Below are 26,241 nucleotides of genomic sequence, written 5' to 3'. Positions count from 1 at the left end.
GGACAAAGCTTTGTGACCAATGAATCTAGATGGAGATCTATTGACATTTCAGGCCTTTATAACCTAATCTTGGTCAATTATGGTACGGGAAAGCTATCCGATGAATCTGGTCCGTACACTTATGGAATTGAATGCAGGCCCGATCACAATGTCGAGGGCTCTGATATTTATTGAACGCCTGTGAAGGCTGATTGGCGACAAGTGTACGAGCAGGAAGCGACTCATGGAAGGACCCAACAGCGTGAATCTAGACGCTAATTGTATAGCAAACGTGCATATTGTCTCTACAGTACGTGTTCGACCTTTACCAATCCAGACAGCGCGAAATCAATCTAACCCGCAGGACATAAACGTGGGTTTGAATCACCGTAAGTGACCTTCTATTTGTATTTTTATTCGTGATGTTTTGTTCAAAAATCCCCTGGATGTTGCCGTACACAATCCAAATGTTCCAGGGAGAGCCAAGGGGCCACGGCTTACACCAAATTACATTCTTGGGCGTACAATCTAAATGGCACAAAGCGGCGCGCTATTCGTATCGGACAGCATTTGGAGACAAAGAAAGTTGATCGCTTAATCTAACTCCTAATCCGAGGGACATTAGCGTTGGACACTAGCGTCGAGCCAGGGTCCTGTCAAAGTACTTACCGCGAATCAGAGCGGGTAGTAACTAGAATTGCATGAGGCAAACAACATGTTGAAGTCAATAATTGGCGATTGAACGGAGGACGCGAGATGCTCTTTGTTTGGCTCTTTGGCTCAAATTCCTGGAGGGTGAACTGCATAGCGGTCCTACCTTATTGGGAATTCTACAAAAACCATAAAAGCGACTCCATTTCCTCGGAGTTCTTGATCGTTATGCATTGCAGCTCACTTCTCTACTTCTGCTGTTCATGATGCGCTTCTCGTGGGTGTTCTCAATTCTAGCCCTTGGTGCCAATGCTCAGAAAGTGTCAGAATGTCCCCTTCTCGGACCAGCATTCCCAGCACCCACTGCCCTGTCAAAATCCGGGGTTTTCCTCCAGGCGACTGAGAGTCTGACTTTGAAGCTCAAGGAAGCGATTGCCAATGGAAGTCTTCCTTCCAGCTCGTTTTCCATTCAATTGTTCAGCGGCCACGAGAGTCACTCGGCCTTTACCTTTTCACATACGGACGATGGAATTGCCACTGGCTCTATAGGTGTTCGAGAAGTGAACGAAGACTCCATATTTCGCATTGGCAGCATCTCGAAATTGTGGACTATGTTCCTTTACATGACCTTGGACGGCACAAAATACTTTCCCCATCCGGTGTCCAGTTACGTCCCTGAACTGCGAACCAATCACAAAACGAAGCAGAATGCAATTGATCATGTACAATGGGACGACATAACCATTGGAGAGCTGGCCAGCCACCAAGCCGGGATCTCAAGAGACTGTCAGTTGGTGAATCGGCAATGCGCTCAGTAGACTAACGAACTACAGATGCATTCGGAGACCTCGGGTTCCAATCGACTACCCTCCAGGCGTTGGGTTTCCCTACTCTTTCTAAATCCGACCGACTTACTTGTGGCAGTACTTTCAACTGTGACAGAAAGGGTGAGCACATGGAGATCCTTGTACTATTGCCATTCTGATTTGACTGATTCATTGATCAATACAGAATTCTTCGAAGGCGTGCTTAAAGCGCGTGAGTAAAACAGTCCGTGTGGAGATAGATCCCAGTCTAATGAGGCTGCTGTTCATAGATCCACTCACTACCAACTCACACACACCTATATACTCTAACGCAGGCTACCAAATTCTTGGCTATGCATTGGAAGCCATCGCCAAGGCCGATTTCGAAGACATTTTAATCGATCGTCTGATCAAGCCACTCAATCTGACTCAGTCCGGTCTTCAACCCCAGTCGAGATTCGGTGTGATTCCCTCCAACGAGGCTCATAGCTGGTTCAACTATACAGTGGGGGACGAAAACCCGTAAGTACGCACGCAGGGCGTAATGCGCAGATGACTTATCCTTCACTAGGGCCGGGGGAGTGTTCTCGTCTTCAAAGGACATGGCTACTGTTGGCCGTGCTATACTTTCAAGTGCTCTGGTCAAGCCTGCCATCACAAGAAGATGGCTCAAGCCAGCCACGCATACCTCCTCTCTGCAGCACTCGGTTGGAGCACCATGGGAGATCTATTCTTTCGCAACAGACAAGCGTCAAGTGGACCTTTATAGCAAAGCTGGAGACATTGGAGTCTACTCCAGCTTCATGGGTCTTTCCCCAGACTACAATGCCGGATTTACCGTTCTGCTTGCTGGTGATAGCAATCCACACCAGCTGACAGCGAATCTTGCCGAAATGATTGCAGACAACGTACTCCCAGCGCTTGAAGAGGCCGCCAGAAGTCAAGCGCTTGAACGCTTTGCAGGGAAGTATTTTGTTGCGCATGGTGGTTCCAACTCTTCGATTACCATCACGGCTGATGATGGCCCGGGGTTGAAGATAACAGAGTGGACCAGTAACTCTGTCGACATGTTCAAGACCCTAATAGCTTTGCAAGGGCTGACCGACCGCTCGAAGTTAAACATTCGTCTACAACCAAATGGTCTCGAGACAGCCGGGCGAATCGCGTTCTCGGCCGTTAATCTTGTTGCCAATCCAGCAAGCAATGGCGGACCTATCCTCAGCTCGTGTTTGTCCTGGATCTTGCTTGATTCTTTTGTATATGGCAACATTGGTCTCACCGAGTTCGAGTTTGAACTGGATAACAACGGACATGCCGCCGCGATAATCCCGCGCGCACTCCGCATTACGATTCCTAGGGCTTAGTTGGCTGGTTTAAGTTTCGGCTGTTTTATAGTACAAGAAGTTTTATATGTCAATTCCTGCTCTAGAAGATTGTTACTCGTATGCTATTGTAGGAGCAGGAGAAATCAAAAAGAATGAAGAAAAGGATTGAAATAATATGGCTTGATCAAGGGCCATGTTAAAAACACACCCTCCCCATATGATAGTGAAAGTAAAACATTAAGGGTAAGATCTATCCAAATAGTTCGTTGATGTAGAATCTTTCTTGTGCGAGGGTTCTTACACCCAGGCAAAGCACTGTGCGGGTGTGGAACAGCGCGTCGAGAAACCCCAAATGGCGAAGAATCGATACCCAAATCAGAATGTAGCAACTGAGTCAAGCAAACAAGCATGCACTTGTTACACAAACCAAAGGGTTGATTAAAATGTCGCAATGAGGAAGCAATGGATATTACCGTACAGATGAAGATCTCTTGGGCCATCATTCCCTTGATCCAACCTCGGAAGCCCCTAGCTTGATCCATTTTTGCCTCTAGGTCAAAGGAATGTGCAAGCCTTGGCCCCGAGTGCAAATTCCGACAGACATTTTGCAGAGAGCGTAGTGTATAATAACCGACTTCCTTGCATACTGACCGTTCGAAAAATGTCTGTGGACCCTTGAATGGGGCACGCCCGAAAAGACATGAGGTTTCGTGAGGACAACCCTCTGAGGGCCCTGGGAGTCTCCGAAAATGGGAATTGACGAGACAATTCTACTAGAAATCCGATAAAGACCAAAAAGGGCGCATCTGCACAATGCAGAATGGATGCGAACCAAAAACTAGGTCACCTGACCCTCAGGTGATGGCTGTCCAGGTATGATGTCACCTGTCGCAGACTCAATTGTCGGCTTCTAGAAACATGGGATGTGGGGGGACCCCGGATAGCATGAATAGATTAACCCCATGTCTACTGTACTGTACTGTACAAGGCTACGTGTGTATGACGTGCCACTATTGCAACAGTCTCACCTGTCGGTATACACCGGAGGAGGTTTGTATAAGAAAACGCCAAGGGTTGCCAATTCAAGCCACAGAACTTTGTGGATAACTATGACTCTATGCTTCCGGATGAGCAGGCTCGGAAAGTGAACGGCATCGGAGGAGCCAGACCTATTCCATCACCAATCGGTACCGATGGCTTCGGGCCCGAGGCCGGTAATATGCTGACGGTTATTGGTCCTTGATGTGATCATAACCAAGCCGGGTGAACTACGGAGCGCCGTTTTATGGTCCACGGAGCCACAGTATCAAGAGTTTTCGCTTGGAGTGAGCATTCGGGTTAAACCATATGTTCGGAGACACCATGAGCGGCCAGTGAAACGCCGTCCGACTTACAGGACAGTCGTGAGCAAGGCCCTCATCGACGCTGGCCGCTATACCTACCCGAAAGAATCCGAGGTGTGCCAGTTCAAGCACTTGGACCGTTCCAGGCATGGGGGTGAACAGACAAAGGCTTGGGGCTAATGCACTGTACAGTACTGTATAGAGGGGTCTGCGCTCACGGCCGATCAATGTCAGATGAATTCAGTTTGTGTTTGGGGATCTCCCGGGGCTCGCCACATCTCCTCACTCTGGTTGGACGGTGGTCCCTTTTTTTTTCTCATCGTTTATGGCGCATAATTTTTCATGTATGACTTCATTGCCTGCTTTCATACCGTGCCCTTGCGGCTTACAGTACATGGAGTATATTCTTATGGGCATAGATGTATAATGTAACATGTGATGAAGAGATCTCGAATCTGCCGACTGAACTCACACATAAAGATCGGATTGTCAGTGTAGACGAACCCAGTTATCGGCTATGTTGCTGCATCGGGCATTGACGTCAGTGCCGACCTGAGGCTGTGGGGCCCGCCAAGAAAGCATAGCAAACCCTTGTCTGATCAGACATCAAGACTGTACAAGTCTGATCTAGTTTACAATTGCCTGCCAACACCACTCGTACTGCTATTGAGCTAGTTACACCTTGATCGCATCTCTCCATCTCAACCCACGGGCGTCTGAGCGAACAGGCCTAAGCCCGTCCACATTTATGCATAGTTACGCCAGGGGGACCCACTCGGTGGCCGTCGATCCACTCGAAATCCGGTTTGGGCGGCAAACTAAGAACCGAAACCAAAAATTGGAGAGCCCCGAGGTATGCAAATTCTGCAATATAACAGCTGGGGTAGGTCCCCATATTTCTTTTGTTCAACTCCTTGCTCTGCACTACCAGGATGTCTCCCCCAGAGCAACAAGAGGGCTTGCCTCAAGCAGCTCACGAAGAGAGCAGACCGGTTTCCGCCAAGGTCAATGGCAGTGGCACCGACAGCGACTCGAGCGACCCCGTCGACCTCTCCGCTGAACTGGCCGAGAAGCCCAGTGAGCGCGCCGATGGAAAGCGCGAGCTGAAGGAACAGGACTGCTACGAGATCCTCGGCTACTCATGGCCGCGATGGAAGAAATGGACCTACCTCTCGGCGGTCGCCTTTGTTCAGGTGTCCATGAACTTCAACACCTCGGTCTTCCCGAATGCCATTAAACCATTGTCCAAGGCCTTCAACATTAGCAATCAACATGCCCGAACGGGTCAGATGGCCTACTTGGTCACTTACTCCATTGGTTGTGAACTGTGGGCGCCGTGGAGTGAGGAGTTTGGTCGCTGGCCTATCCTCCAGCTCTCCATGTTCCTGATCAACATCTGGCAAATTCCTGCGGGACTCGCTCCCAACTGGGGAACTGTTGTCGTTGCCCGTGCATTGGTGAGAACCTTCCTTTTCCGTGTCAACAGGTCTTGGTTTGGAATGATAAACTAACTCATGTTTTAGGGTGGTCTTTCGACTGCTGGTGGTAGTGTTACTCTCGGTTTGATTGCCGATCTCTACGAACCCGAAACTCAACAATTCCCTCTCGCCTTTATTGTTTTGTCTTCTTGTATTGGTACCAGTATCGGTGGTGTGATTGGTGGACCCATCGAGCGATGTAAGAATTCCATCCTACGACTCGTCTTTTGCGAGAGACATACTAATGCATCGTGCAGTCCTGGATTGGCAATGGTTCTTCTGGATCCAGCTCATCTTCGGTGGTGTCACCCAGGCCATTATCTTCTTTATGCCCGAGAGTCGCTCGACGATCATCATGGACAAGGAGGCCAAGCGTCGCCGTAAGACAGGCGAAGACCCCAACATTTATGGCCCAAACGAGCTCAAGACTCCACGGGTTTCTTTGAAGGAAGCTGGCAAGATTTGGGCGCGACCCTTCTACATGCTGTTCAGGGAGCCGATTGTGCTCTGCCTGTCTCTCCTGTCCGGTTTCTCTGATGCCCTGATTTTCACCTTCTTGGAAAGTTTCGCCATTGTGTACGAGAAGGGCTGGGGCTTCGGAATCCTTGCTCAGGCCTGGGCTGTCATTCCCATCAACGCCGCCTACTTCATCGGTTACTTCAGTTACTTCCCGTGGTTCATGCGTGATCAAAAACTACGCCTGAGACATGGAGACGCGGCGATTCCACCCGAGCGTCGTCTCAAGTGGCTTTTGTTCCTGGCTCCCCTCGAGCCCATCGGTCTGATCGGCTTTGCCTGGACGTCGCTGGGCCAAGAGTACAATGTGCACTGGATTGGATCCATGATCTTCTCCGCCTGTGTGGGAATTGCCAACTTCGCCATCTACCTATCCTCAGTCGATTACATGGTCGCCTCTTACGGAGTCTACTCCGCGTCTGCGACCGGTGGTAACGCCTTTGCTCGTGATCTGTTGGCCGGTATCTCCGCCATGTACGCGACACCCATGTACTCGAACATTGGCAACAAATTCCAGGTGGAGTACGCCAGTACCATTCTTGCCTGTCTCTCGTGTCTCGTCGTCCTTCCAATCTACGTCTTTTACTGGAAGGGACCTGAGATCCGCGCAAGGAGCAAGTTCGCTTCCACGCTTGCCAGCGACCGCGCGCAGAACCAAGGACGTCGTGTCAGCAGGATCAGTCACGAGCCGTGATTTGATCTGCGCATATGCACCTTCATCGGCATATAATTGTGATTCAATGCGTGTATATTTGTCCCCTTAGATGTATATATGACTCCTCACGAGTGTGACGGGTGGCTTCCTCTTGCGTGCCTTATGTCTGCCCCCTGGGTTTTAATTCATGTCCAATTTGGCTTTTATGTTATATACCTAGTTGCCAGTCAATCTGATTGCTACTTTATGATACCTCTGGACTTATAGTAATTTTGTAGACTGAAGATCCTATGCAGATCTGCATTCGTACGCCGATCGATTACGGGTATCTCCATAGTCGATTTGATGGTTAATGCATGTTTAAACCACATTCATGTCTGTATTCTCTAATATTCTGTCCTTCTGTCAGTCCTAGGCAGAAAAGACACCATCGACCCCCTATAAGCATGTCAGCCTATCTGCAGCCACGGTGGGCGCTAGCATGGATCCAGCAGGGATGTGCAAGAAGCTATTTCCACGCACTCTCCCTATCTTTCAAGTTATCCCTCTCGCGCCTTCGACCTTCCTGACCACCCATCAACACCATGATTACCAGCACGATCGAGATAGCCGCTCCTCCAGCGAAAGTTCGCGATATCGTAAGTTCCCACCGTGGTGAGCTCGCGGCCCAAACAAAACCCTAATCCACTTCCACTCGCAGTTGCTTAATTTCTCGGCATATCCCGAGTGGCACACGGAATGGCTGAAGGAGATCAAAGTCCAGGACACCACCAAGACCCCGCAAACCCTCAGCGACGGGGACAAGATCGACGTCAACATTGAAAACTTCAAATTCGTGGCTGAAGTTAAGGTAACTCCCCCCGATCTCAACGAGGAAAATACAGTTTGCTGAAGATTACTTCTCAGGAGAACACTGAGAGCTTGTTCTCTTGGCAGGGCCCGCCGGTCTTTACGATTGCTGGTCTGCATAAATTCCACCTGGAGCCCGCCAACGATGGAGCATCCACTGTTTTCACTCAGACTGAGGATCTCAAGGGTTTTTTGGCGTTCATCATGAGTCCCTCGCTGCTTGGAAAGAAAATGGCGGCCCATTTCGACATCTTCCACCGGGACCTTAAAGCTCGGGCCGAGCAAGCCTAATTTATTGGGCGATTGGAGGGAATTGGGAGGAATTGGGAGCAATTTGGGGGCCGTTTCATACTCACACAACCTATTTTCTATGCACACACACCGCCGTTTGGTCGTTTGTTTCAGAAGTAAGCCGCTGCACGCAGATCATTCATGTCCACTTTTGGTATCATTGGCAATTTCTTCTAGTCAATGGTTTTTTAATTTCTATATTGGCTGCACTGGATCATCTAGAGTAATCCTTTAGTGACTAGCCCAAATATACCCCGACTACAACTTCTTCTGGTGGGCCAAGATTCAATTCAAAACACGCTTACTTATTGAAGGACTCTTAGGTCCTGGACTGTTGCCCTTGCACGCTTCTTTGATGTGCCAAGCCCTGGTCCCGGCTTTATAATAAGCCCTACCGTGAAAGCTCAACCGAAAGGGTCGGACTGCAGGCATTCATGCTTACCATCCTTAGTACGTGCTACGTGTCTCATGCCAGCTGATCGAAGCAGTACATCCACACATAATATCTGAACTTGAGGCTGACCATTGGCTTTCAAAAGTCCACCTATGTACAAATAGCTCCATATCTCCTACGACATGCACATTGGTATAATGCCGCGCTACAGTTCCGAGCTCATGCTACTAACTTGATACCAGTGACATTCTCGCAAGCTTGGACGACAACTTCTTGCAGATGCTCATCCGCCGTCAAAGCAAGAGGCACCCCAACCTCCCGCTTCGGGTCAAAATAAACGCCCGTTTGGCTTTGATCGTAATCACCCTCAGCCAGCATGACATAGGTCTCAACCCCATCCTCCAGCTTGTCGGTCGCACTAGACGTTCCAATCTTGGTCGGAACCCATCCAGGATGCACTGCCGTGACAGAGGTTTTGTGGAACCGCCTCGCCACCGCATTAGCTAGGAGCATGACATGGAGCTTTGAATCACAGTATGCCGGGAAATCCTTGAACTCCGCTTCGCCCCGCTCGAGCCAGAAGATATCCTTGACGTCCGTGTTGGCTTCTCTGTGCAGGACGGACGCAATGAACGTAAGACGCTTAGGGGGAGTCAGGAGACAGGAGAGAATATACGGCGCAAGAACGTTGACGAAAACCATAGCTGGCACGCCGGTATCCGGCGTCCTGCGGAATGGCCCGTAGAGCAGTCCGGCGTTGAGGATGATGGAGTCGAAAGTCCCAATTGCGTTTGCTTCCTCGGCCAACCTGCGCGCCTCTGCAAGGCTTGTCAGGTCTGCGACTAGGACGCCGGCAGCTCCGGGACATTGTGCCTTGGCATCCGCTGCGCGCTGGTGGTTCCGCGCGTGCAGGTAGACGGTGTGGTTGCGTTGAACTAGTTGACGGGCAGTCTCAAGTCCAAAGCCATCTGTAGACCCTGTTATCAGAACACGGACCATTTTGAGGAATTTGCACCGTTGATTTAGTGGTAGTGATGAAAAGGATGTCTCCAAAAGTCTCAACAAGTGTAGGAGCAGCTTGATGGGAGGAAATCACATCCGATTCTGGTACCGAAGCAGAGATATTCCGACCTTAGGAAGTTCTCAATGACAATCAAATCAGCGGGGAGAAATGAGGTTCATAAGTTCAAAGGGAAGTGGGGGAGGCAGAAGGATTTGGCCCCCATCGTGAGATTTAATCCCCCGGTGAACTCGAAATATTCCCACAGATGTCGGACACTAACAAGAGACTTGTGTGTACTACTACGTTTAGCAATGGGAAAATGGAAGCCATGAGCTATCGAACTGAAATAAAATTCATCGCTATGCAACTTTCCAAAAAGAATATCGGCATCGAAGCGTAGACTTCATAATCTGTACATAAAAAGCAGGGTATACATGAAGAGACTCTAAGTCGAGACAGGAGTAATAGTAGTAGTCTCATTCAAATCCCTGCTGCTGAAACCAGCCCGGAGAGTGAACTCACCCTGAGGGATGAGCCACTTCTGCGAGACGATGTCCCAGTAGCTCAAGTCACGGCGCATCAACTCGAAGCTGATATCGCGCGACTCACCAGGGGCCAGGGAGACCTTCTCAAAGCCGCGTAGCTGCTTGACGGGTGTTCCCTCGGGGGCAGAGTCTGGGAAAGTGACGTACAACTGGGGAACGGTGGCGCCCTTGACATCACCGGAGTTGGCGACGGAGACGGTCACCTCGTAGAGAGTTTCCCAGAGGGCAGGGTTGCCACCGGGCTTGATGGGTCGGTCCTCGGGAATGGAGGTGATGGATTTGGCGACCGGGTCGGCTTGGATGTCGGAGATGTTGAAGGTGGTGTAGGAGAGACCGTAGCCGAACTCGTACTGGACGGAGATGTTCTTGGCGTCGAAGTAGCGGTAGTCGATTTCGAGCTTCTCGTCGAACCAGGATTGCCAGTCGTCGGCGCCCTTGGTAGACACGGCGGTGGTGGGAGGGGCGTTGTAGTCACTGCCGTTCTTGGCGATGGTGTAGGGCAGGTGGCCGGCCGGGTTGACGTCTCCGTAGAGAACGTCGACAATGGAGTGGCCGGATTCTTGGCCGGGGTAGTGTGCGGCGAGAATGGCGGTGACGTTAGGGTTGCTGGCGAAGGGGAGAGTGTTGATGCCAGAGGAGTGGGTGACGACGACGGTGTTGTTGCAGGACTTGGCTACTGCCTCAACGACATCGTTGCCCTCATAGTCGATGCTCAGGTGTTCGCGGTCAGCGCCTTCCTCAGCCCAGGTCTTGAGGAACACAAGGCAGACATCGGGAGTGGAGGCCCAGAAGCTACTGACAGTCGAGGTGGCGATGTCGGTGTTGTTCAACCAGTACTGCACAAGCGAGTTGTCTTCGCTTGCGCGAGACTTCACAGCCTCCAAAGGAGAGACAAGGTACGTGAAGCGTCCAGTTCCAGAACCACCACCGGAACCGAGAGTACCGTACTCGAAAGTAGCTGCGTTGACAGGGCCCATAGTGTTTTCACCAGCATCGTTACCAAAGACAGCGATGCTCTTCGGGGCCTTCAAAGGCAGGGCACTGTTCTCGTTCTTGAGAAGAACTGTTGCCTCGGCAGCGAGGTGACGGATCAACTTGTGGTGATTTCCGCGAACATCACGGCTTCGCTCGCCGGTCAGGTTGAACTGGCGCAACCAGGTCGAGCGAGGCGAGAAAGTGTTGAGATCAGCAGAAGAAGGATCCACAGAGGGATAGTCCTTATCCTGACCGAGCCAGTAGTAAGGAGTCATGATACGAGCGATCATGTCGTCCACGCGAGACTCATCCACAGTCCCGTTGTTGACAGCGTAAGTAACATTCTTTCCGAAGTAAGACCCAGCTTCCGGGACCATGCCGTAGGCGCCGAGACCGCCAGGCATGTTCATATCGAGACCGCCCTCGATAGAAGAAACACCGGAGTGAGTACCACCCCAGTCAGACATAACATAGCCCTGGAAGCCGAGTTCCTCCTTCAGCAAGCCATTGAGGGCCTTGGAGTTCTCACAGGCATAGGAGCCGTTCAGACGCTGGTACGAGCACATGAAGCTGGCAGCTCTGGCGCGGACCGCATTGGCAAACGGCCACAGGTACAGCTCGTGCATGGTTCGGTCATCAATGTTCGATGAAACAGCCTCCTGAATGACATCCGTGAGAGTTCCATTGGAGTCAAAGGTAGGGTTGCGCTGTGTCTCTTGCTCGTTACCGATGAAATGCTTCGCGGTGGCTTGCACGCCGGCATCCTGGTGGCCACGAATGGTACGCTCCATCGCAACACCTGTCAGATAGGGGTCGGCTGCGAAGCCCTCCCAGTTTCGGCCTGCGTAGGCGGAGCGTCCGAGAGGGCCAGCCACTGGGCTGAGGGCAATGTGGGCACCCTTTGCCTTGAACTCTTGGCCCATGGCGTAGCCTCGCTTATAGAGAAGGTCTCTATCCCATGTGGATGCCACGGTGACACCGGCGGCGAACACGCTGGCGTAGTCTGCCACTCGGATGGCCAATGGGCCATCCTGCAAGCAAAGACCGGGGAAGCCCAGGCGAGGAATGGCAACGATATTTCCCACGCAGGGGCCTGGCTGGCCAGTAACCATGTCGGCCTTTTCTTCGATAGTCAACTTGGCTACGAATTCTTGGGCTCTGGAGAAGGCTTCATCCCAACCACCTGATCCGGTAGCATTGGCTATATAGTTGTGGTTAGCAAACCTAGTTGAGATGAACGGTCTGACAGAACCTACGTGACGGAAGAACGGCCGGAGAGTGTCCATAGGCACCAAGAATAGTAGTGTTCTTAGGCTGGACATAACTGAACGCATCTTCACTTCGAGACGTTCCATCGAATGATTGGCCGTTGACTGCTGTGGCAGCCAACAGGGCCGAGAGCATAAGCTGAGTGATGGCCATTATGTAGAAACTGCTTGTTCAAAAGCCATTGTCGCGACTCACCAGCCCTTCTTATAGTTTCCTGGATTTGTATAGAGGAACAGTCCAATGCCGGAGTTCTGCCGCCGTCTGGTCCGGGGTTCTACCGGCAAATTGTTTAGCGTGGGGACCCCACACTCCCGCTTTTTCTCGTCTGGGGATTTATGCATGTTTCCTGCATTTCCTGCATTTCCCGCATGCCACTCTCATGGCTATGACGCGTTATTGGCCTTTTCTTCGGCTCTGGCGTTCCTGAACCACCGGTCCAGACGGTGGCCAAGTGTCAGCCACTCACTCTGTCGGCTGCCCGGACTCCCAACGTGAGGCATTTTGACCGATCACCGCCTTGGCAACTGAAATCAGCTAGTCGGCGTCTTGACCCCGAGAATCTGATCGAGGAGAAAAAACGCTAATTGTTGCCAAGCAGGGCAATGGGTGTACGCACCGGCGTTACTTCGGGTGTCAGTGCAAAGTTTCTGTGCGCCACCAGGTCACTGCGGACAGCATCTCGACTCTTTCTGTCTTGGACGGCCCGATCTCGGACTTCCTTCTTCTCTTCAACGCTCAGTGGCCGGAACCGCCATTTCCCACCGTAACTGGCCATTCTCGCAGTGGTCTAGCACGGTTTCTCGGCGTCGGATACCTTCATAGCCGGTGAGCTTTACTGCTCTTGGACACTCTACCGAGAGATACTCTCGGCATACTGCGGAGAAGTCTACGGTTGCAACGAAAGGGTCACTGCTAAACCCCGCAAAACGCTCGATGTAGTAGAGGACTGGCAGTCCTTGGCTCATCCCCGCCATTGATCAGTCTACACGGAACCGCGCAAATTCCGTTCAATCTTGAATAATTAGAACTGTAGCTGGGGTCAAGCGCTTTCCGAACTCGGTGGGACTAGAGATATTCGGCTTCTCGGCTGTAGAAGTTTGATTACCGGATATAAACACACGGCATCAATCATTATGTCCGGCATCAAGGTCATCATCAGACCATTTCCCTCGGCTCTGCATGCCCCGAACTCTTGTTGCGGGGTGTTAGTGGGGAAGTTGCGGAGAAGGTGTGAAAGGCGTGTTTGTTAGTCCTGTTGAATACGGGATGGTGGATAGGCACTCTTAGTAGGGTTTGAGCCTTCCGGTTAAAAGGCAAAAGGACCTTTCTTTGCTAGTATGTGGGGAGGAAAAGCTGGAGTTGGCGCTAACTTCAAAGAATCCCTGCAATGATTTGAACGTTCATGGTTACTTCGAGTGGCTCGGTTCTTCGCTTTCTTCCGTGTGTCTGTTCGATAATAGTGTTGGATATTCGTATGAATGAGGATACAGCCAGAGGAAAGTATGGTGAGTGTCCTGTTAATGGTCAAGCCACCAAGCCCCACTACACATCAAAGACAAATTCACACTTGAAGCGCGGCATACATGGCATGCTTCGCGGGGCCGGTATCGCGGGGACTCTGAAAGGCAAAGGCTGTCTCGCCGGAGTCGGGAATGTTCCCCGAAGTCAACACTACGGATGAACTTTTGGCTTGAGATGATGAAGCAGAGTGAAGCCTTGACTTTCGGGCACTTCAGGCTTGGTCAAGCTTGTTTAGCCCCACACTTTCAACCCGTGTCATGGGTATTCCCTACAGACCGATTTTTATCTCTCTAAATCCATAGCTTTATCGCGAGAGAACTTTGACTTGCTATATATTGAAATAAATGATCAAGAAACAGAGTTCATATCTATTAAGTACACAGTCAAAACAAGGCTTAGTAGTGGAGATTGAATCTCTTCGAAGCCAGTCATGAGCCTATATCTCCCCCACATTCTATGATACTGTACTTGACTCGTTGCCGTTTTAATTTTTTAAGATCCGGAAGTCACTGACATCAGACTCACTCTCGAGTCATCGCCTAATAGTAGTCACCTGAGACTACGCTAGTCTCTGGATTTAGATGGGCAAGCGATATAGAATCTAATGAAAGCGTATACAATGATAATGGATATATATTGTAGGAGGTAGTCTGGGCATGCCATTTAATCATAGGCTCACATGACCTAGCCATGTGAGGGTGACGTATCATGAGGGACTGACCCAGTCCCTGTAATCAACTATGAGGACTCGTTACTCGTTCTGCATGTCAGGCACCAAGGCTTCGACAGCCCAGTTGCGGGTGGTCCTGACACGATACTACCAAGAGGCGGACTTTGACGCGCTTAAGATTCTTCGGCCTATTACACAGAACAACGGTCTAACGGAGATCGAGTGCACTCTTGGATGTCTCTCACATCACTCGCAGTTGAAGAATGAGAACGGTGATGGTGCAGTCATTGGATCCAGTAGTCTCAAGCAGCGAAGAGAGAATATGGAGGCCATGAAGAATGGCTCTCTTCCGGAGGAGGTTGTCGACGCGTTGAACCAGGGATAAGAAGTCAGCTTCTTTACTGGGGTTGATTTATTTGTAATTGAATACAAAATGACATTTCCTGCTTGTATAAGTCAACCTTAGATCAAGAATTAAGGATTATGTGCCAAGTATAATTCTCGTATGGCAAGCTCAGAGTATTCTATGCAAGCGTTTGGACTAGTCCGCTCCAAAGACACTGCTATGCGACAGCATGGATCGGATATTGAGTACAGTTGGAGAATTTGGAGTTGGCCTGGGGTATAGAGGAAGGGGTAGTAGATGTGCACGATTGACACTGATTAATTACGCTGATCGACAATTACGGCAGCGTCCATGTATTATTTAATGTGTGCTTGCAAAGTGCTTGTGTCGTATTTGAACAAGTAGTTCGATACCTAAATTTTCAAATATATCCTTCAACTCACAAAGAAAGAAGATATGTTTTGAATCTCACTAGACATTTGACTATGGCCAGAAGAGAAACAACGTAAAATACAAGATCAAAACCAACCTTCGATAGTCTGACAGTTAACACGGCATAAGATCATAAAGTTGAAACCGCTTTTGAGAATTTACGACTTCTCTTGGGTCGACAGCCCGGGAGGACTTTGTCAGCCGGCGAAGCGTCTTCCAGGCGAGTCAGTTGGTCACCAGTTGTATCCGTATCGACAGGTTCATCATAATGTTCAAATTCTATTGGAAAGAAAGCCTCACTAGAGAGACAGGTCTAGTCATCGTCGTCTTGTGGTGGAGGATCAGAGCTGGAGGTCAGCGTCCGAGATCTCTTTATAGAAGTTGTTAGGTTGGCACGGCTGCACTGGCTCGGGGTTGGTTGACAAGCGTACCGGCGGGTCTTGTCTATGCTCGTGAGTTGACCCGTCAGTGTTGTCCGACGCAGGGCGTCGCCTAGAGGCTGACGATGGCCGATAGAGAAGCAATTCTAGAGCCATATGGCACTCGCGCCTAGTTACGGACGGCGGCTTCAAACCACTGCTGGTCAACTTGGTCGGCCCACCGCTGCCGGTGGCGTCTTACGTAGAGGAACTCTCTAGCGACATCATAGAGCTTCGACTACAGCGTTAACAAGTCAAACAGCTCTCTAGCGAAAGTAATCACTGCTTTGCTGCGCCTGTAAGCAAACTTAAAAATAAACAATATACAAAACACGGCGGCTGAAAGGAGGAAAATTGTCCAAAAAGGAATTTCTGCCGATTTCCTATCGAGATTCATCTCCACCCTATTAACAATATCTGAGTGACACTTTTCGGCCACCTGATCTAGATATGATGGACCAAATCGATCATTCTTCTGCTAAGGTATTTGTTTACCCTCGTCGGAACAGAGATTTAGAATAATATTCGTGGAATCAGAACCGTAATATCTATTAAAAGTTATGATGCAAGTAGGGAAACGTTGACGAGGAAGGAGGTACAAGAGAGATAATCTTTGAATTGATTTACCGAGTTGTTTAAGACTAGAGATTCTCATTTGTGGGAGAATCCCTTTATATACAGAAAATCTGTGCCTCAAGCTAGTCCTAATTAGATTCCATAGGTCATAAATCATTCTGGTTGCCGTCATGGCTCATTCATGGTATGAATCATGGCCGGCTACCATAAATCTCAACAGGTGGTGGTCCTGACATCTTCGGATTCTTATATTTATTAAAGATAGCTAGAATACCCTCTATCTTGATTCTCTTTATTAAGGTATATAAGGGAGGTTCTTAATCTTTACTAGTGATATCGGTTATAGTAGGGCGATCTGCGCTAATTCGGGAACATGATCGCCGAACGGAAGTGTCTTAACCATTTCACCGAAAACTAAGTGCTTATCGGCGTGACTATACCCTGCCTTAGGATACATAGAATAACGATAATTGGAAATGGAAGGGGGACGGGCGCACGTGTGCCAAGGGGCATAGCGGCCGAAGTCCCAATAAACCTTTTGGCCTAGGGCTTTTCGGCCGATTCAACCCCACATGGTAACACCGATATCCTGACGATCAATCATACAAGTGGCCAAGTGGAGTTTCTATGGTTCTGTGGTAACTGATAGGGTTTGTTTGGTACACTCTATTCATATTGTTCATTCTTGTTGGATCCCATGTACTGATGGTATCGTCCTGGTACCCTGTATCTATCTTACTGGGTCGTGACCCATATAACTCCATTGACATTACAAATTACCATACACATGGTACAAGAATTTTATAACTAATTTACTTGATGCCGTGCCTGTCACTAACTGTGCATATTTCTCAAATAGATACTCAATGTAGGTAAGAGGTGATATACCGGGTTCCAATTTCACCAGATCCTAGTCGTGCTTTTTTGTGCCATTAATAAAAAAATGGAGATTTTTCAGCACTGCCTCTCTCCAAGACACACGGACAGCCTTCGCCAAGTAATTTGGGATGGCCAATTGACCCCTGATGACCGGTGTTTCCGATGGTACCGAAAACCTTTTGCAGTATATCAGTCCCGGTGTCACCCATGGCGTTGGGTGCATCAAATTCTGTGTTCGAGAAAAGTTTGAAGCCCAATATGAGAGTGTTCACTTATTTGCTTCTTTGCCCGGCCATAGCTGTTGCATTCCCTGGCATGCATAATCTCCTCAATGAGATCCAAAAGCGGCAATCGAGTGCTGGGACAAGTCAAATGATTGGAGATCTCACGGACGGTGCTACCACTGTGGTTGGAAGACGAGTGCGCGACTGCATTGCCTCAGGCTCATCATGCGAAGACCAATCAACAAAGGTCAATTCCTCAGCAAGCGTCCCGATACATGTACTAACCAAGAACAGAGCTATGAGCGTCCCGGCGACCTAGAAAGTGACGCTTGCCAAGCGGATTCGTGCTGTGTGTGGGATTTCATCCAACAAGACCTGGTTCCAAGGTTCCGCGACGGAAATGGCACTTGCAATGGCCTTGCCAGAGCCGCCGTGAGACTGGGATTTCACGATGCTGGGGCATGGTCAACAACAAGCGGTGCTGGTGGTGCCGACGGCAGTTTAGTGCTAAGCTCAGATGAGATCGATCGACCGGAGAACAACGGTCTGCAAGAGATTCGATCTGAAGCACTACGGTTGCTGGACAGGTACCCTGGAGTCTCGGCGGCTGATCTGGTACAATTTATGCACAACATCGCAACCGTGACATGTCCTCTTGGCCCTAGAATGCTGACTCTGGTTGGACGCGAAGATAGTCGGGACGCAAATCCCGCGGGGCTCATTCCAGGGAACAATGGGACCGACGCGTCGTATCTCATTGAGTTGTTTGAGAATAAAACAATCTCAGCTCGAGATCTAGGTGCCCTTCTCGGAGCGCACACGGTTGCTCGGCAATTTCATCTCAATCCGTCGCGCGCGGGCCAAGGACTCGATACAACGCCTGGAATTTGGGATATGAATTTCTATCGAGAGATGGCGCTTTCGAGTCCTCCTCCGTGAGTATCTATGGAGCAAAGCGGGCTTTTTATGGTAACTAACTGTATCGAAATAGAGGTGTCTTCCGACTGCCAAGTGATGAGGCACTTTCTCAAGCCGACGGCACTAGTCAACGGTTTCAAGCGTTTACAGTATGTGTCCTTTTTTCCGCTTTGAAGATATGTGCTGATTGAACTTTTCTAGGATGTGACTTTTGGTCAAACGGTTTGGAATCGGGATTATTCTTCGGCATATGCGCGCCTCAGTCTTCTTGGCGTCAACAAAATCAATCAGCTTAGTGACTGCACCCGAGTGCTGCCTGATGCTGTAACCTCATTCTCGGCACCTTCAGCATCATCGTCGGCCTCGGCTGGACATGGGTTGTCTCTAGGAAAAAGCAGAGGCATAATATCCGGGCTGTTATTTCCAGCGCTGCTTTCTACAGTACTATAGAAGGGTTTGAAGTAGGCATAGAAGATATTATAGAAAGCATTTTTAATTTGCAATAGAATACGACAGTGGGTCAAAAAGTCGCAGCTGTAAGCCATGATTTGTAAAAACAGTTTAACTAAATTCTTCCTGTTTTTACGTGCGTTGGTATTTTACCGGAATAACTGATATGCTATCCAGGGCATGGATGGGGACTGGAGCTGTCTGCTCGTATAATACCACAGGTTTCAAGCCGAACCGACAGCGACGAGGAGACTATCTCGATGACCACCAAGGAACAATTCAAGTGGCAGCCAAGCGAATGCCCGCTCCACTTGCCAGCATTTGCAAGGGATCGACGGTACTGGCGTGGACATGGAATAAGTAACTTAGGGCCAAGGTGTAGGATTACTTCGGCCGATGGAGACCCCACTTGAACTTTGATGCACAACGTCAAATCAGCATTGATGGAGATCAAGCTTCCAGTAGGCAGACATAAGAGCTTCGGCCGAAAATCATGAGCGCCCTATTGGAGTTCTTGCAGTCCTCAATCATATCGAACGCCAACTGAAACCCGATGCTAAAATTTTGGGTGGCATGAGTCATGAAATCTCGTGGTAGGCAAAAAGTTCAACTAGCCCAATCTCATACGCAGGTCATGAAGTCATCGTTGGCTTAATTTTAAGAAGATTATTATTATCCTCGGACGAATCCACGCAATATTAGGTAGCTTCGGTGATCAAATTACCAGTCTGTACTGTAAATAGTTACAGGCAACTTACGCTGGTTCCACAGTCCCCGAACCTAGCATACGGTGGATACTTTTCGCAATCAGATTGAGGACATGAGCTAGGCAGCGGATGTAGCTGTTAAGACCTCAATAGAGTGGTGCTTGCATTGCACCTTCCGCCCTAGGTCGGCCGGAAAGAGAGAAGTATAACTCCGAGGCCATGGCATCATTGTAACTGGTGTTGTCGCCGATAATAGAAATGAGCTTGTCCTCGAGACTTAACTCAATAGATACATTTTTCACTGCAATTGCCGGACTTTTGCTATTATGAATACTCTAGAGTTCGGTGAACTCGAGTAATCTCTCGCGGTACACAAATTCGTCAGTCAGCCAATGACCAATGATTCCTAAAACAAGAAGATGATTCTAGCTTGTCTAGAGGTCTAGTGATAAGGCAACGGTTTTGCAAGCTAAATTCAGCTCATTCTTTAGGTTAGTGTGCTATATGGCGAACTCTTGTATGATTCGACCCCGTAAGGTGAAGCGAGAAGTGAAAGTACGCTTGGTCCTAGGATTGTCTCGGAGCATTTTCCGAAACTCTAGAGACTCGATATTGGTAAAGACTATTATATTAGTCACTATTTAGCGAATGGTATTTCTTTCTAAGACCTCTTGATGGGTGAGGCTCTGTTTACGAACCATAAATCTCTGAAAGTCTGGTCCCTTTTTCGCTAGCAGTATATACTTGAGGTCGGGCAATAAATGCCATGCTTTGCTAAGTGGGTTTGTATGTTGCTGCTTGTGTTTTGTGTCTGGGAATCTGACGTATGCCAATCACAGCATGTTCCCGTTTTTTTCATCTACATGTATACAGCAATCTCAATTAGTCAATATATTATTCACTTTTTCTAACCGTAGGGGTGGTAAAACGCCATCTCACTCTCAGAAGTATCGTGTAATAAACAGGAGACTTCACTCGAGCTTTGGAGGGACGCAATGATTGGTTCCATGGTAACAGTCAAGAAGACCATACAGGCCATAATTCACATGTGGATGTTGGTGATGCAAGTCGTGGTGGTTTGATGACCCCATTCCCAAGTTCAGCCCATAGCCGGAGTGTTCCAGGCCTGTCTGAAGGAGCGCACTTCCCATAAAAAGCCACATGGTAAGAATGTGTGCTCCCAATATCATAGGTGGAATCGCTATTGGGAGGACGTTCGCCACAACATGCTCGACTGGATGAGCGTAAGTCGAAGCTAAAGCTATCGGTGTTTGGAATTGGTGGTGCATTTTATGCACATGTTTGTACAAAGCTCGATGGTGGAGGAGCCGATGAACGTAATAAAAAATAGCCTCCCGAAGGAGCATAGAGAAAGCAACGGCAATCACAACCTCTCTAAGCAATGGGATGTTGGCGTCAACTCGATAGATCGATGGTCGAATCTTGAAGTAATTCAATAACCACAGTAGCGCGAGGTGAAGAAAAGATAGAATAGCCTGGTTCACAAGCCCAACTTTCACGCAACGAAGGATCGCTTCACGCTGTGGATGTTCCTTGGCCTGTTGTAACTTGTATTCGTTTGATACAGAGGGCCAGACTGTTTCCGGGATCATCAACAATAACGCAAACCCCCAAAGACATATAAATTGAACCGCTACTGTACCCAAAATCTCTACCATCCAAGGCGGATAGAGGTCAACGACGTTCCCCCACAGAGCGAGAAGGCTCAAAAAAGAAGCCATATGTGAAGTGAAGCTTGTGTTCAAAGTAAAGGGTGTTTGTTCAGCTAGGGAAAGTGGATGGACCACAGTGTGGTAGGTATCTGCACCTGTACAGCCAATTTTCGTAGGTAAGATGTTGTTCGTAAGTTGTGTCTGTGAAAGATCTACTATGGTAGAAAGGCACAATGATCAAAGAGTTCCGTCAAGACGAGGAGACCTAGTAAAATTACTGAAAGAGATGCAGGATGCAATCCTAGGATCACATGATCGACACTAGAATGGACTGTTTTTAGCGCCTGGCGTTTTTATTGAGATCTGCATATTTCACCTGCAGGACTGCTGCAGTATGCGCGCATATATGTTTCAAGGAAATCTGCGATATCCGAAGCCAGGGATGTCGCTACAGTGCACATGAATCATGTACATTTGGAGAAAGTATCGGAATTCAAGGCAGAGAGCCCTGGAGAAAACAAACATGGACAAAATGAGAGCCCAAAATTCAGAGTAGGAATGATCAAGCAAAAGCTGCATTCATGTATTTATTGATTTGGCATGCAAGGGCTAATTCCTGGATATCATTCTATCCCGCTTTTGATTTATATGGCTGGGAATTATGATCATGCTATTCCGTATCCTATTCCATTTCTCTCTCAATCCAAGCTCGACAGTTCTCAGCAGCCTATTATTCCAATATGAAGCTCAAAATTATGGCCCTCACTCTGATGGTCTTGCCCGTCAGCTTGGCAGATTTGCAATTGCAGCAGTCTATCAAAGAGGACTTGAGAGGGGCTCTAACCGACCTGCATTCTGCCCTGTCCTCTTACGAAGGCGGTTACCTTGGCCTTGTACGCATTCGTGCATCCATGGTCAACTCGCGCACGACAATGAACATGCTTGAAGACTGGATCTCAAATGCACCCATTTTGGATGCAGAGGAAAGCGCCGCAGTCGTCAATACCAGCGTGGAACTCCGGGGGATGTTCACTGAGGTCATGAACATAGCACGTGTGAAGGTATGTGAATGACTGTTCGGCGGTTGAACGAGTGGCATTACTGATAATTTCAAACATTAGGTGCCTCTAGTCAAGGCTGCTGGTCAGCAGGATCGCATGCGGACAACCTTGCAACCCTTCTATGAGCAAGATATGAGGTATGGCCATGCGCTTCAGGCGAAAATGGACCCCGAGCAAGCTACCGCGCTCAAACCTATTTTTGACGAGGGTTTGGGTGCCTACGATGCGGTATTTAGAGCATTGTAAATTCCTGGCACATCACCAAAGTCTGCTTATGTCCTAAATTCTACCAACTTCAACTATGAGTATTTCCTCGTTGAAGAATATGTTTGATAGAATCGGCCAAGAGTCCTTCCACATAGGGAACCGGGTCCCTGCGGACCAGATGGAGAGGTAAAAAGGAACACATACATGCTGCATCAGCTTCTCATATCCAAGATTCAATCTCTGTTTCTCAACTGCAATCAAATATATTCATCTTGATTCCATTGTGGTCCTCTTATTTGATGGACATGATTCCTGCCCTGACTAGTAAATCTCTTGGAAGCTTTTTCTGTTTTGGCAATGGAACGGGCTTGAAAGAGGTTCCTGCAGTGACCGGACAGGGGGATACATATGTGTGGGTAAATGAGGTTGCCCTTGACTCGATGCACTCGCAACCTTGAAAGGCGTACAGGTATTTTCGTAAGCTGAATTTACGGGTGTCTCCCATCCGTTATTTCCCAGCCATAATTCACCTTAACACACAGTCCTGGCACTAATTCTTTGTCGAACCATTGCAATTCTCATACCGTTACTGAAGAGTCTCTATCATGCATTGGCTGACCTGAACAGGAAGATCAAGCTAGCTTTTGCACGGTCACTATCCCAAAGCATGCCCAAAGTACGCTTGTAGACCTTCCAATGTTGGAACGCTGATGATAAAAATATCACAAATTTTGCGTTCAAGGTTCTTAGAAAGCACCACTAAGAACGGAAAACCGGAGTTGCATATTGATATTCATGGTGCAATGCTTCTGGCTGTAAAATAGCAAATTCTACTATCAGCGTGAACTATACGCCAAAGTCATATTTGTCACACTATCAAGAAACATCTGCGCTACGCGATGGATCCGTAATTCCAGAAATTCCTCGGGGTCATGATTTTCAATCCTCAATGCCAGGGGCCCTCGAATGTCGCGCAAGATGTCAGACCTCTTGCACTCAAATTTCCAGTTGCGAAAGAAGCAGGTAAAAGTGTGCGCCAAGTGCGACACAAACTCAGGTGTTTCGCCAACATCTAGCTTATGTAGCCTTTCCATGAGATTCGCCGGCAAAGTCTCCGAGGACTTGCGTCTAAAATCCTCAAGGGTTCTAGGCACGTAGAGATCTGCAGCCGAGTGAACGACCCCGGTTGTTCCAATCGCCAGATGAAGGAGACATGTATTGGCGACGAGGTCGACGGGTACCTCGTCGAGGATATTCTGGGCTGACAATTTGTCATTGAGTATGCTTTGCGCGTGTGTAGAACTGCTTAAGAAGCATTGCACATAAGTATGTATGGGAATAACCATGTGAATTCCGTAGAGAGGGGCGGGGTCACGAATGGCTGGGCCAATGTTCGAAGGGCGAACGACAAGAAGAGGCAACGGCGCTGTTTCGAGCATTAGACGCTCGGCGATGTATTTGGCATGTGCATATGGGGCGACAAATGGCGAGTTGAGATTGGACGACCCTGTCGAAAGGATGGCTTGAAGGTCCTTGTGTGCATCGGTTGCATCGGTTGCATCGCCATAAGCGTTGTAGACTTGCTCCCCGACGTCACCCCCGGGGAGGAAACTGTTGACAAACGCACTGGAGATATGTAAAAATATTTTGATTCCCGTAAATTGAGCACACATGTTCATCAGCGCCATGTGAGGGACGCAATTATCAGAAATAGACCCACGTAGATCTTGTAGCAATGATACATTCCCGGCACTGTTAATCACCACAGTCACTTGGGTTTGCAGTTGCAACAGATCAGACTTTTGAAGTCCCAAATTGGGCTTTGTGATGTCACCGACAACAAAGCAAACTTTTTGCGTTTCGAGGATATCGTCCATTTGTTCTGGCATTGAGTTCTCGAGCTTACTGATGGCTTGATAGACCGATCCTCGACAGAGTACGAATATCCGCCTGGTGGGAAGCTGCAAGGCAAGCTTGTACAGGAGACAGCCTCCTAAGGTCCCGGTGCCTCCAGTGAGGAACACAACCTGGCCCTGGAACCATTGATCGATATCAGCCGGGCTGGAGGTCATGCTGCGGCTTCAAGCTACTTGACAGTAGTAGCAATTGTCTGGTTCGGCCTACAATAGAAGGAAGTACGTGAGGGATCAGACATATCAGGCGAGTATCAGGAATTTATGCCTCTGGCCGAAGATTCTAGTCTCCATTCCGTACCATTGGTCATGTTGGTGTCCATATATGATAAGTCATAAATTCCACAAGGCGACTTCCCTGCAACTACTTCGCTAGTAAGTCGGTCTGGAGTCTGGGTACGGAATATCGGACAATTGACATGCTGATCTGTGCCGTCAAGTACCTGTAAATTACCAATAGTCAAACCCCACCATGCTGGCAATGCATAGCTATACGAGTATATCGTCAGGCCCCGCATGAACCTCCCATATTCCTTACCTTGATGAGTAAACTGAAGTTGCCTCTTTTTTTGTCAGGTGGAATTACTATCCAAGCTGTAGTCTCCGACCCATATCTCTGCACTCCAGTACGTTTGGCCCGGTACTAATTAGGCTTCTCTGCCTTCGCAACTCTAGCTTTATATTTTAACATTAGTTAAACAACAACTGCTTTGGTAATGGTTTATATTTTCCTTCCAGCCGCCATGTTGTTATTCTATTATACAATTACCAATTATATCCCTTTCCTAAAAGAAAACATTAATTTTCCACCCAGAACAAGTGAGCTCTGCCTTTCAGTCCATTTACCATTTCAATTTTCCTTCCTATATACTGACTGGATCTCTCGTTGGGGGGTTCGGAAGGGGTTTGAAGCAAGCCCAACCCACACGCACGACCAGATCAACCACTTGGAGGGGTCAAATGCGCACCAACTGATGCCGTTTCGGTAGTCGGCAGGGAATTGATGGTGGAAATTATGATAACCCTCACCAGATGTAAGAAAAGCCACAAAAACGTTGTCGCGGGGGGTGTACGTGGTAGAATAGGGCTGGCTGCCGGCGTAGTGGGCCAGCGAATTGACGAGAAAGGTTGCATGTGCAGATACAAATATTCGTAGAACACCTGCATAAAGAAACCCTCCCTGCCAGTCGTTCCAGCCAACATGGGCGATTATAGTCGGTATCAAAACTCCTGTTGTTACTGCAATTGGGAGGTAATAACGCTTTTGCCAGATCACTACAGAGTCCCTTTTCAAATCTGATATATCGACTTTGCCCCATCCAGCGGGATTGTGGGCAATCAACCAGCCAACATGAGTATAAAACAAACCCCTACGGGCATTGTAAGGGTCTTTGTCTGTGTCCAGGTAGCGATGGTGGGCGCGGTGGTGCTGAACCCACCACAAAATGGACCACTGGAAAGAACCAGCACCTATGCTGGCTAGAATATAGCGGAGGGCGAGGGAGGCACGGTAGGATCGATGGCTCCATAGCCGGTGATAACCTGCGATGTTTGAATAATGATCAGTAATTTCCATATCTTTCGTAAGGAGAAGATATTTACCTGCAGTAATGGCTATACTATGAATCTCGTATAAAATCAAGAATAACACAGCTGTCCTGAGTTTGAGCTCTACCATAGAGAATCCAAACCAAAGCAGAACTGGAATGCCATTCAACAAAGCGAAATGGAGTAGGTGAAAGTGCTCTAAGTACAAGGGGACCTCTTGCCGCACACTGTTTATCATTGCAGTGAAAGGCATGTTGTATTAAAAAACTGATGCCGATTGATATGCTCGCTGTGAACGACACAAACAACGGAAGCTCCCCACGGGTGAATAGTTTGAGACGAACCAAGCGATATCCTTTTGTGGTATAGAAAGCAAAGTGGTTGCTGCGGAGGGCTAGTTACCGAAAAGGAAGGTAAATTGAAAGAGCCAATTCATTTCTATCGAGAGAGATGGAGAAAAGGGAAAACAAGAAACAGAGAGCTAGAAAACTAGCAAACTACTAGAGAGCAGTTCTGCCCAAGGCACCTAACTCTCCAAAAGCGGTATTCGAATTGGGGTCTTACTGTAAGGATTGCCCCTTTCCTCTGGGCAGAAAGCTTTCTCTCAATGAAACGTGT

The 26,241-nt window shown here is 48.6% G+C and overlaps 10 protein-coding genes across 10 annotated transcripts; 6 read left to right on the top strand and 4 right to left on the bottom strand.

The window, feature by feature from the left end:
- Positions 1 to 896: 896 nt before the first annotated feature.
- On the top strand, positions 897 to 2,800 carry N7511_005864 (serine hydrolase domain-containing protein; the record flags this gene model as incomplete). Its single annotated transcript, XM_057128241.1, has 5 exons — positions 897 to 1,416; positions 1,464 to 1,577; positions 1,642 to 1,668; positions 1,727 to 1,958; positions 2,008 to 2,800. 5 exons carry the CDS (start codon positions 897 to 899, stop codon positions 2,798 to 2,800), a joined length of 1,686 nt encoding a protein of 561 aa, XP_056984758.1.
- A 774-nt stretch (positions 2,801 to 3,574) lies between these two features.
- On the top strand, positions 3,575 to 4,004 carry N7511_005863 (uncharacterized protein; the record flags this gene model as incomplete). Its single annotated transcript, XM_057128240.1, has 2 exons — positions 3,575 to 3,634; positions 3,855 to 4,004. The coding sequence occupies 2 exons, from the start codon at positions 3,575 to 3,577 to the stop codon at positions 4,002 to 4,004; spliced, it is 210 nt and encodes a 69-aa protein (XP_056984757.1).
- Positions 4,005 to 5,036: 1,032 nt separating this feature from the next.
- Positions 5,037 to 6,792, top strand: N7511_005862 (uncharacterized protein; the record flags this gene model as incomplete). The annotated part of the gene is made up of 3 exons (XM_057128239.1): positions 5,037 to 5,561; positions 5,628 to 5,781; positions 5,840 to 6,792. 3 exons carry the CDS (start codon positions 5,037 to 5,039, stop codon positions 6,790 to 6,792), a joined length of 1,632 nt encoding a protein of 543 aa, XP_056984756.1.
- A 545-nt stretch (positions 6,793 to 7,337) lies between these two features.
- On the top strand, positions 7,338 to 7,893 carry N7511_005861 (SRPBCC domain-containing protein; the record flags this gene model as incomplete). Its single annotated transcript, XM_057128238.1, has 3 exons — positions 7,338 to 7,391; positions 7,454 to 7,603; positions 7,648 to 7,893. 3 exons carry the CDS (start codon positions 7,338 to 7,340, stop codon positions 7,891 to 7,893), a joined length of 450 nt encoding a protein of 149 aa, XP_056984755.1.
- Positions 7,894 to 8,506: 613 nt separating this feature from the next.
- Positions 8,507 to 9,286, bottom strand: N7511_005860 (short chain dehydrogenase/ reductase; the record flags this gene model as incomplete). The annotated part of the gene is made up of 1 exon (XM_057128237.1): positions 8,507 to 9,286. The coding sequence occupies one exon, from the start codon at positions 9,284 to 9,286 to the stop codon at positions 8,507 to 8,509; it is 780 nt and encodes a 259-aa protein (XP_056984754.1).
- A 449-nt stretch (positions 9,287 to 9,735) lies between these two features.
- On the bottom strand, positions 9,736 to 12,232 carry N7511_005859 (beta-glucosidase; the record flags this gene model as incomplete). Its single annotated transcript, XM_057128236.1, has 2 exons — positions 9,736 to 12,011; positions 12,067 to 12,232. 2 exons carry the CDS (start codon positions 12,230 to 12,232, stop codon positions 9,736 to 9,738), a joined length of 2,442 nt encoding a protein of 813 aa, XP_056984753.1.
- A 427-nt stretch (positions 12,233 to 12,659) lies between these two features.
- Positions 12,660 to 12,854, bottom strand: N7511_005858 (uncharacterized protein; the record flags this gene model as incomplete). The annotated part of the gene is made up of 1 exon (XM_057128235.1): positions 12,660 to 12,854. One exon carries the CDS (start codon positions 12,852 to 12,854, stop codon positions 12,660 to 12,662), a length of 195 nt encoding a protein of 64 aa, XP_056984752.1.
- Positions 12,855 to 17,294: 4,440 nt separating this feature from the next.
- N7511_005857 (heme peroxidase) lies at positions 17,295 to 18,878 on the top strand (the record flags this gene model as incomplete). Its single annotated transcript, XM_057128234.1, has 5 exons — positions 17,295 to 17,393; positions 17,441 to 18,081; positions 18,138 to 18,213; positions 18,266 to 18,441; positions 18,692 to 18,878. 5 exons carry the CDS (start codon positions 17,295 to 17,297, stop codon positions 18,876 to 18,878), a joined length of 1,179 nt encoding a protein of 392 aa, XP_056984751.1.
- A 2,756-nt stretch (positions 18,879 to 21,634) lies between these two features.
- N7511_005856 (uncharacterized protein) lies at positions 21,635 to 22,201 on the top strand (the record flags this gene model as incomplete). The annotated part of the gene is made up of 2 exons (XM_057128233.1): positions 21,635 to 21,955; positions 22,016 to 22,201. The coding sequence occupies 2 exons, from the start codon at positions 21,635 to 21,637 to the stop codon at positions 22,199 to 22,201; spliced, it is 507 nt and encodes a 168-aa protein (XP_056984750.1).
- Positions 22,202 to 22,998: 797 nt separating this feature from the next.
- N7511_005855 (male sterility protein-domain-containing protein) lies at positions 22,999 to 24,234 on the bottom strand (the record flags this gene model as incomplete). Its single annotated transcript, XM_057128232.1, has 1 exon — positions 22,999 to 24,234. The coding sequence occupies one exon, from the start codon at positions 24,232 to 24,234 to the stop codon at positions 22,999 to 23,001; it is 1,236 nt and encodes a 411-aa protein (XP_056984749.1).
- Positions 24,235 to 26,241: the final 2,007 nt, after the last annotated feature.

This window comes from Penicillium nucicola (assembly GCF_028828085.1).
Source record: "Penicillium nucicola strain IBT 29836 chromosome Unknown utg000005l, whole genome shotgun sequence".
NCBI classification, from domain to species: domain Eukaryota; kingdom Fungi; phylum Ascomycota; class Eurotiomycetes; order Eurotiales; family Aspergillaceae; genus Penicillium; species Penicillium nucicola.
The sequence above is the reverse complement of the archived record's forward strand: the minus strand, read 5'-3'. Positions and strand labels throughout refer to the sequence as shown.